Source organism: Haplochromis burtoni, unplaced genomic scaffold (genome assembly GCF_018398535.1).
Source record: "Haplochromis burtoni strain Fernald_Lab_line unplaced genomic scaffold, NCSU_Asbu1 Contig_577, whole genome shotgun sequence".
In the NCBI taxonomy this organism is placed as follows: Eukaryota; Metazoa; Chordata; class Actinopteri; order Cichliformes; family Cichlidae; genus Haplochromis; species Haplochromis burtoni.
The window spans coordinates 95,527-106,334 of NW_024582938.1; the positions used below are offsets into that span (position 1 = coordinate 95,527).

The following is a 10,808-nucleotide window of genomic DNA, read 5'->3' on the forward strand; positions in this document are numbered from 1 at the left end:
CACACACACACACACACACACACACACACACACACACACACACACACACACACACACCCTCTCTCCTTTTCTCTCTGCTACCTTCAGCACTTCTCTTTCATTGTTTCATTGATCGCTCAGGTTTAGCTGACATCATTGTTCCATCTCTTTCTTTTTATTTCTTTCATTGTGCATCAAATCATTATATTCTTGTTTGTGTTTTGCCCACCAAAAGAATTTGAAAGGAAATTATAATCCAGCACAACAAAACACAAGAGGAGAAGTCTAACTGCAGGATGCTTCCAGTTACCAGAACCATTTCCAATGTAACCTAATAAAAATATGAATAACAGATGCATCTATAAACTGGACAGAGAGGGCGTCTTTGGAGTGTCACACGTTAACCAGCTGCTGCTTCCCAATTTGCAAAAGAAACAAAAAAAAGAACATCTATGTATTTTTTCTGTTTTTCACCAATAAAATGATTGAAATAATTATTTTGCCACCCTGACCACCCGATGCCTTGTTTACCTCTTGACCACTTGCAGCAGGGGTACTCTTAGATTGCTCCTTTTGGTCCCACGGTCCTTCTTGTGGACTCAGTGTCTTCAATGTCAAACTGACACAACTTTCAGAATTATGGTATTATGAGAAATACCAGTTTTCACTGAAAGAGTCAGTGTCAACACTTTGACAGAGCTATGCTAGGCAGCCTAGACCTCATGAGGACATCAGAGGGTGAGATGGAGCTGGAGGACTATGCATCTACTGCCTAATCTCCAAAGGTATGCATGATGTCATCACACATAAGAAGCTAACCATCTACCCAAACCAGAAACCCTGGCTGAGGTCAGCTCTCTGCTGAAAGATAGGGAAGCTTCATTCGGGTGATGCACTGGCCTCGGCCAACTGGAATGCAATCTGCATTGGAGATTTTGTTGCATCTTTGTGAGCTGCATGGATACTCAGAGAGTACATGAGTTACTATATGCACCATGTGTCAGCAGCAGTGTTGGGTAACGCGTTACTGTAATTAAATTACTTTTCCACTGAAAAAGTAGAGTAACTAATTACTGTTCATTTTTAGGTATTTTAATTACAGTTACTTACATTACATTGTAAAATAATTAAACTCGCTGAATATCATTATTTAATTTCATTAATTTATCTTCTAAACGTAGAAGTAAACTCTGCCGCTTTAACATCGTTGCAGTGCAGGTGCATTTCTGAAACAAGCAGACAAGAATATTAAAGTAATATGTAAGCTATGTCCTGGGGAGAAAAAACTATTGCTATTAATAGCACGAGTAATCTACTGAAGCGCCTGACACAGAGCATAGACGAACACTTCTGAGCGATACTTGTTCATCATCCATGGATAACACTGTGGCAACTCCCGTTAAGCAGCAAAACCTGGTTTTACTTCAGCAGCACAGAAAGCGTCTGAAGGTGAGCTTAAAAAATGACTGCAGGCTACATTGTGGAAGAGATGCTACCGCTGCGTACTGAGTCTCTCTCTTTAAAAAAAATTATTTATTATTTAAAGAGTTTAATTTCTATTGTTCTCCCACTCAAGGTTTATAGGAATTTGAAGAAGTATTTAGTTAAATTACTTATTTAGTAATTAAGTTACTTTTCTGACACAGTAATTAGATAAGTATTTTAAATACAATATTGAGTAAGTAATATGTAATTAGGAATTAATTACTTTTTTAAAGTAACTTACCCAACACTGGTCAGCAGTTTGAGAGACATCTTCACTGTTGTGTAAGATTGGGTGATTTCTGTTTTTTATTTATGTTTGTATCTTTTTTTCTAAATTTCTAATCTACACATAAGACTACAAGTTTTGAACTTCGTATATTATCAGTTTGGAGACGCCAAAGCTTAAGTTTATAATTACTTATGGAAATGTCATCCATGTCCACATTCTTCATATGAAAAAATACATCATGGGGGAAAAAAGAAAAGACGGTTCAAGTGAGGATAATGTTATTTAGGATGAAGCTTATGTGTATGCATGTAAAACATTTAGTCACTGTCTGTTTCCCAAGTGTCTGTTGGCTAATCAAAACTTGCTTCCACTTTCCCATGCTCGCTGTGACATGACTGGTCTAGTCCGGTCATCTTCTTCTCTTCTCCATGTGCTCGTCTAACATTCTCCATCACAGATGCTTTTGTGCCTCCTCCCCATCTCCGCCATGTTACTCAGGGCTCCTGCTGTTGTTAGAAAGAATGTTTAATTCCTTCTAATGATCTCTCCTTATTGAACTGATAACAGCTCTTTACATTAAGTTGAATATAAATTTCCAAATTAATGTTAATCTGTCTAATGCTTGTGATACAGTTTAATGTAGTTTCGTTTTTAGCAGCATCCTCTTGTTCAGTGTGGTGCAGGCACTCGGGATTTTTTGTGTGTGACTTTTTTGCCCTGCTGACCTGCAGAAATGGATCTTGTTAGTGGTCTGGAGCTTTTGTTTTACAAATATAACACTGCATTTTCCTGTCTGTTCCTCTCCAAAACTAACACACACTGACAGAGAGCTGGTGTTGTCTCACCCTCCATGTAACTAGATAATATGGAACTTGTCCTCTGTAGTGGAAATGCAGTCTGAGTGCTCAGTGACAGCAGATAAATACTACATAATCCCATTCAGTTATTTACATAGTGCCAAATCACAACAACAGTTGCATCAAGGTGCTTTATACTTTATACGCTTGAGTTCATTGTGAAACCTGGCCCCACCTTATCATGCGAATTCCTGCGGTCAGATGGTCCAGGATGTGAGTGGGCGTTAAGGCGTCTGGGAAGGGATCTCAAAACTGGATTATAGATGGCAGAGAGTTGGTGTCGTAAACCCCCGTCTCTGTTCAAAGATGGCCGCTCACATTGGACGTAGATGCTTCTTTCACTCCTCTTTCAAACCATCTGTCCTCTCTGTCCAAAATGTGAACAATGGCATCCTCGAAAGAGTGTCCTTTATCCTTAAGATGCAGATGGACTGCTGAGTCTTGTCCTGTGGAGGTGGCTCTTCTGTGTTGTGGCATGCGCTTGTGAAGTGGCTGTTTGGTCTCTCCAATGTAGAGGTCTGAGCATTCCTCGCTGCACTGTACAGCATACACCACATTGTTAAGTCTGTGTTTTGGCGTTTTGTCTTTCGGGTGAACCAGTTTTTGTCTGAGCGTGTTGCTGGGTCTGAAATACACTGGGATGTCGTGCTTGGGACTCTCCACCATTTGACCTTAGAACTGAATAAGCTTCTCGGATGAGAGGTGAAACGTCTTCAAGTAACTTAAAGAAGTCCAGAAGCTTTTCTTTGCAAGCTCCTTTGACTACGATGATCTGGATGACTGAGAACCTTCACAGACATCCTTTGAAATTCTTTTTAAAAGTCATTTTAAAGACCTTCCTTCAACGTCCCAGAGCATCTCAAGCTGTCACTGCATATTAGAAAGGATCTGTTTGTTTTAATGCAGATTGTTGAGTCTACAAAGGTTTAGCAGTCTTACCTCTAACATCAGTCCTATTTTTTAATTTAATTACATTTTGTTTATATAGCAGTATATTTACTGGCAAACAAATGTGGCTAATTTGTGGAATGTCGTGTGTTTTCTTTGCAGCATCCAGAGGACGTGGCACAGACCGAGGGTTCGCAGCAGCTCCACCTGCAGCCCAGCGATTCATTAGAGAAGCAGCAACCCAAGAGGTTACACGTCTCTAACATCCCTTTCCGCTTCCGGGACCCTGACCTCCGGCAAATGTTTGGGGTGAGATGAGACACAATGACACGCAATAATTTATGTGCCACTGTGCACTTAAAAGCAGTCACTGCTTTTAAAGAACATCAACAAATACAGTCAGGAAAAGATAAATCTATGTGTCTGTTTATGTATAGCTATAATTAAAAAACAGAAGTTAACCGTAGTCTACAGACTGAATTTTAATAGAAATTTACAATGCATTATTTACATTGGGTAAATATGAACATTTTCATGTGGCTTGTTGAATAATTTAAACACCCAGCTGCCTACCTCTGAATATTTGGTACGAGAGCGTTGCATCTATTTCCATTCCAAAGGCCACTGACAACAGAATAGGTACACTATAACCATCAGCATGCTCTTACACTGGAAACACACAAAGAAAACAATGTGCTTGCATTAGCATTAGCATTAGCATCACACACACCTGTCTCGTAGAATAGAATAGCATAGAATAGCTTTTTTATTGTCACTGTTACTAGAACAATGAAAGGCAGTTTTGGCATTTCTCCATGTGTGTGAAGTACACAATAGCATAAGTATTTACACATCTTAGTATTTCATATCAAGCAAAGAACATATACGTGCTGTTGCTACAAACTGGTTTCTATGAACGTTTAGAACACTGAGGACATCAGCATGAGCACACAGTCATACAAAAAACTAATCAAAGGCAACAGGTCATTAAAAACAGTCAGTGGCACGCTAACGCTTCATTGTGTTGTGTGTATTCAGTTACTACAGTCATGGAGTGTGTCCCTGCTGTGTTCCTGGCAAAGATGTTGTGAGTGGGCTACGATCATTTGTACTGCAGGTTTTTCCATCAGTTAAGCAAATTCTGATGATCCACTTTTTTGTTCGTAGATCTACTATAAAGTCCACCAGGGGGCGCCCTACTGTAAGGTCTTGGTTGAAGTGCACTCTCTGTATTGAGCTTTCCTTCCTGCTGTCTTCCCTCAGTTCACATGACACGTTTAGAAAATATCGCTCACTATTATCAATTATTAATATTTGTTCTCCTTGGATAAACTCCTGTGTGTGGCATCACGCTGACTGCCTCATCAAAAGTTGTGCCTTTTTCAAATAAAAAAGCGACGTCATGAGAAGTGAAACATGCGGTGTTCTAACATTGTAGCACGCAGCAGTAACAATGGTTGTGCATTGGGTATGTCTTTGGTGTTCTGGGTTTAACAATAAAAATAAATATTCTCTTATGTCCTCTGGTGCCAAATACAAAGTTCTCTCAAGCAATGGAATTACAACTGAGGTTTTTACTAAGAGTCAGGTCAATTCACAGACTATAGATTTACTGATATAAATCCACCATTACCATTAAATATCGTATGATTTCCCCTCTCTGACACATCTACTAACTTCCACATTTCTCTGGTGGAGTTCAATATCTGCTCAAAGTCGGTACTTTGTTTTAGCAGGAGGGACGACAGCCCACAGGCCTCGTCATGTACAAGGCTTTTGTGGGCTGATGAAGAGTTGATGAAAGGGTCCATCAGTTGATATAAATAATGGGATTCCTCAACTAGGGAATTTATCCTCATTAGGTGTATAAAGTGTGACATCTTCATTTTGTCTGCGTCTAAAAGAGTGTAATCTTGAAAAGAAGTGGCACTGTGAACTTTCTCCCACTCACTTAGTGAGGTCTCCAAGGCACTAAACACTTCAACATAATTAAGTAGTGACAGCATCTGATAGAGGCAAAGAAGGAATTGTGAGAAAGAAAGAAACACGAATGTGGAAGCCGAAGAGGGGGATTGGAAGAGACAGACAATTTGTTAGTTCCCACTACAATCAGTGATGCTCAGAGGTCATCCAGCCTCGTTAAGAGCAGGACAGGAAGCACAGCAACAACTGTTTCCAAGTGCCTCCTTCTTCTTCTGGAAGTAGGTTTCGCTGAAAAATTCTCTTCTACAAAATATAATGCAAAGTGTATGACATACAATTTTATACAAGTACTGGGAAGGTACAGATGTACAGCAGGAAAGTGTGATGCACCTTCTGGTACTAATGTAACCGTATATCTTAACAGCTATGTGAACTAAATTACAGATGATTCACAAATTGACGAGTCAGACTTTGCTGAGATCATTTCAGCTAATTTTACTCCTTTTTTGTCTTTGTGAAATGGAAACATTGTCAGTAATGCAGAAATACAACTTCCAAATAACTTGTTTTGCTACTTCAGAATGTCTGTTTTGATGAACGATGTTTTCTGCATTAAGGATGTAACGAGTTGTCAGGGAATCATCCCAGCACTGACAACAGACTCTCTTACACATGGTCACACCATTTCTTTATTTCTAGTGTCAATGTTTTAGCTTCAGGGGTTGTTGGTTATAAAGCAGTGTCACTGCAGTAGGAGTAACTCAGGTTTCACTTCAGTGGGTTCCTCCATTCACTTTAATGGAAATCACAAACAACTGGTTCAGTCTTTCATTACGGTCTTCTAGTCTAACACCAAAATGCAAACAAATACGATAGTTGGAGCATTACACCAAATGAAATTGCATCTGTGTAAAACCCGTTAGAGGAAAGTCATACGAGAACATTACACAGAGGCTTATAAACGAGTTCAAACAGAGGTGAGACAGACACAAGCTGAATCTCTGCATATGTGAATAACACAATACTAAAGAACAACACGCCTTCTTCTGGTTGTTGTGTATAGTTTCAGCAATATAGTCAGAGTCAAGGAGAGAAAACTTTGGTTTTAGAAAAGGATAAACTGGGTTCATTACCCTGGCTTATTTGAGTTGAATTCATAATTAGAAAAACACATTGAAGGGAAATTACCAGGCTGGGTTTTTTTAATGGTAGAATGATAATTGGCATTCACAGCGCCACTTTGTTTTTCAGTTCTCTCATTCTCAAGATGTGAGTGAAATCTGTATTCCAGGACTGCACCTCTATTGATTTCCTGCACTCAAAACTTACTACAAACATTTACCTACGCAGCTATTAGAAGGAAGCCGTCCTGTATTTACCACATGTCAGTATCTGTTGTTATTGGGCATCCAAGAATTTGTCATAATTTCAGATGCATGGAACCAAAAAGCATGCAGGCTGTGCAGCACTTGCAGGAGGATACTGTTCATTTACCCACATGTAGAATGAAACTTGACAAGCTGATGCAGGATTGCTGTTACCCCCTGAGCCTCAGCTGTGTTTAATTAATAAGCAGGCACTTAGTGAGCCAGCCGCAAGAGGGTCCTTACTGTCACGTTTCCCAGGGGTAGGGGTCCTAAATGAGTCATTAGATACTCAGCAGACACACACAGGCTTTTTATACACACAAACACTTATGATCTGCATTACCAGTGTGTGTCTGCGGTTGCAGTGAGCACTGGGGGCTGGGTTTTGTGCTAATGGAGTTTTAATGACATCTACTCCTGTCTAATCACCTGTTCTGAAGGCTTTCAACATCCAGGTAGCACAGAGCCCCCGGCAAGGGAATTCTTTTTAATGCCTCTTGTTCATGGCTACAGTCTCATTTGCCTATCCAATTATTCCATAAAGCTCCTCTCAAACCGGCTCTGCCTCTGAGGAAACGTGGTGTGATTATAATCTGCAAATCTGCTAATTCCCATCAACATATCAGTGTAGCAGTGGAGTCATTTGATCTGAGTGGGTAGTTAGAAAGCCTGGGCTTTACTATTGCTGGGCCTAACAGTGGAGAGAGTGTGTTTATGTTGATTAAGACAATTAGAGTGATTAGAAAGAAGGGGGCACTGATATACACCATTTCATTTACTACAGGGACTTGACTCATCAGATATGTTACATTTTTGGTGCCATACACAGGATGTTCTTAGCATTTTTTTGGGGGGCTAAAGAGCTTACAGATAAAAGGTTTTCTAAATTAGTTTCCACTGATGCTGTTCACAATATTTCAGAGTTAAGAATAATGCCAAGAATAATGTTGGGTGTAATGCGTTACTAAGTAACGTGTTACTGTAGTTAAATTACTTTTCCACTGAAAAAGTAGAGTAACTAATTACTGTTCATTTTTAGATATTTTAATTACAGTTACTTACAATGTACTTGCGTTACATTTTAAAATAATAAACTCGCTGAATATCATTATTTAATTTCAATAATTTATCTTCTAAATCAGGGGTCGGCAACCCTAGGCACGCGAAGGGTTAACTGGCCAGATGCTGGCCAGATGCTGGCCAGTGTATAAAAATAACTCAGTTGTTTGGTGGTGGCTGTGGCGGAGCTTCCACAGATTCAGTAACATTAGCAAGTGGTGGAGGCCAGTGGGTGGATGAGAGAAAGAGGAGGCAAGAGGGGAGGCAAGAGGAGAGACCCGAGGCAGCTACCGGTCCGAGTGTCAGGTGAACTGAACTTCAGGTAAGAAGTTATGACCTGCAGTCTATCTGGGCCAGATATAAAGTTTAGGTGTAGTTTTATTTTTGTTGTGCTGACTATTTACAGTCAGTTACAATAACTCGTACTGCGTGCTAGCTAGCATGAACTTTATTTTATTCATAAGTTAGTAGAGTTGCCAACCGTCCCCTAAAAAACGGAATGGTCTCGTAATCAGAGAAAATATTACTCGTTTCGTATTGAGGTGAAATGGAACAGTTTGTCCCAGACTTCAGCTACAACGAAAAAGACACAAAGCTGGATTTATTCTGTGTTTGCTGCACAGCTGTTCTTCTCCTCTCATTCTCTCCCCTCCCTCTCCTGTTTCTCCTTCAATCATGAAACTGATCAATGATCAGCTGATCGGCTCTCTTGTTTGTTTATCGCCCACTTTGCGCCAGAAAGAGGAAACCAGCGGATGTCGCGCTAAACAACAGCAGCACGTTTAAGCTTGATCAGCTGTTGTTAGACTTTATTTAATATTAGTTTCTAGTATCAGCTGATGTTTGCTGGAGCCACAGCTGTAAAGCTGCTGGTCATGATGTCGGTTTGGATATGTGGTGAGAGGGAAACATAAAGATGAAACCAGGAGATGTCCTTACTGGATCATCAGAGCTGAACAGGTGATGGAGAAACAGGTTTACCTTTTAGGTGACGTGGATGAGTTGAAGTTATGAACTGTTTCTGAGAGACAAATAACACCAGGATCCTTTTCTAAGTAGCTGACAGCTGGTAACTGTGCAGGGGCGGGTCTAGCAAAGTGTTGCCAGGGGGGCAGGTAGGGCATTAAAAGGGAGAGGGGGGCACAAAGAAATACTTTCTTATTCTCATTTAAAATGTCTCGCTGTTATTAAATAATTATCTGAATCTTACAACCAAAGTTTTTATCTGATATAAATGTATAGATATCATACATATATACCAACAAGACAGTGTACATCCCTGTCACCACAGCGTTTTCATTCAAAGGCTTTGTGGCTTTAATACCTGGTGGGCCGGTCTCTAGTCAAAATGAGAAGGTGCATTAAAAAATAAATGGCCGGGGCAGCGGTGCACATCGCAAATTAGCTCGCATAGACACATTAGTTGTGCCACTTCTTAATGATGGTATCTTAGCTAACAACCCCAACTACCAGATTCAACTTGTAATTGGCTAAAAATAACTTCACCTACTGGTCAGAGGGACGTTGCTAGCTGGCAGTTTTTTCAAGCGATGTTGAAATTTCCACATTCAGACACTTCAAATGCTTCAGGAGCTGTCCGCTCAGCACAGCATCAGTACCGCATTTCATTCAAAAACTTGAGATAGAATTCACCATGTGTTTTCAGGACTTTCAGGTGTTTGAACCAATGTTTTCTTTTCTGATCGCTGATAACTGCCAACATCTGTGAACAAATATAATTCTATAAAGTTCTTCTATATAGTGTGTAACTGTTAATATAGAGCATTATTAAATTTATTGCTAATGCAGTCATATGGCACACTGACTTCTGAGGAAATTTTAGATGGCACTCGTCATCAGAAAGGTTGCCGACCCCTGCTCTAAATGTAGAAGTAAACTCTACCGCTTTAACATCGCTGTAGTGCAGATGCGCGCCAGTTTGCTGCATAGTCGTATTCTAAAGCGGAAGATGTCGGACTCACCTGATGCGTGTGGCTGTTTTATGAAATGGACATATTCCCGTCTCTTCACTTTTCTGAAACAAGCAGACAAGAATATTAAAGTAATATGTAAGATATGTCCTGGGGAGAAAAAACTAACTGCTGTGAATAGCACGAGTAATCTACTGAAGCGCCTGACACAGAGCATAGACGAACACTTCTGAGTGATCCTTGTTCATCATCCATCCAAGTAAGATGGCGCGGCCACATCCAGACACCTTCCTGACCGCTCCACTCCGACTATCCACTTTTCTTGTTTTTTACTTATTTTTTGCTCTGGTTTACATTCCAAAATCCTCTAGTCTTATAGTCTACGACAGCAGATCACTTGTAAACATCGGTGACAAGGTTGCACATCTAATCTTGGACACTTTTAAACCCGACCCATCCTGGCCACCAGAGATTCTACGCGGCGCGGAGAACAACAAAGGACAGGCCGCTCATCCGAGGCGTAGAACAAAGAAGCGCCGGGGGAAACGCACTGGCATTAGGAACAGACTAAGACAGCAGGCGCATCGCGCACCACTTCCCAGTATCCTACTGGCCAACGTACAATCCATGGAGAACAAGCTCGATGACCTAAGAGCAAGAGTCACCTTCCAACGTGACATGAGGGACTGCAACATTCTGTGCTTCACGGAGACATGGCTGACCCCCACTGTGTCGGACCAGGCCGTAACTCTGTCAGATTCATTTTTTGTACTCCGCACGGACAGAATGGCAGAGTCAAAAGCAAAGGTGGAGGAGTGTGTTTCATGGTAAACAGAAAGTGGTGTGATGCCAGGAGCATTTCTGCTCTCTGCAGCGGCTGCTTGCCACATCTGGAGTTCCTGAGCATTAAGTGCCGCCCTTTCTGTCTGCCCTGTGAGTTCACCTCAGTCAACACCACGGCGGTCTACATCCCACCCCAAGCGGACACAGGTATGGCTTTGTCCGAACTACATGATGTGCTGAGTTCGTTTCAAAACAAGGACCCGGGCACAGCCCTCATTGTAGCAGGAGACTTTAATAAAGCGAACCT

At 40.9% G+C, this 10,808-nt stretch overlaps 1 protein-coding gene across 11 annotated transcripts in view; it reads left to right on the forward strand.

Moving 5' to 3' along the window:
* LOC102306604 (RNA binding protein fox-1 homolog 3) overlaps positions 1-10,808 on the forward strand; it is a 131,313-nt gene that overhangs the window by 36,172 nt on the left and 84,333 nt on the right. For all 11 annotated transcript variants that reach the window (XM_042214503.1, XM_042214504.1, XM_042214507.1 and 8 more), the window contains exon 2: positions 3,601-3,747. In XM_042214503.1, the coding sequence (XP_042070437.1) occupies positions 3,601-3,747 (147 nt within the window). The remainder of the gene's footprint in view (positions 1-3,600; positions 3,748-10,808) is intronic.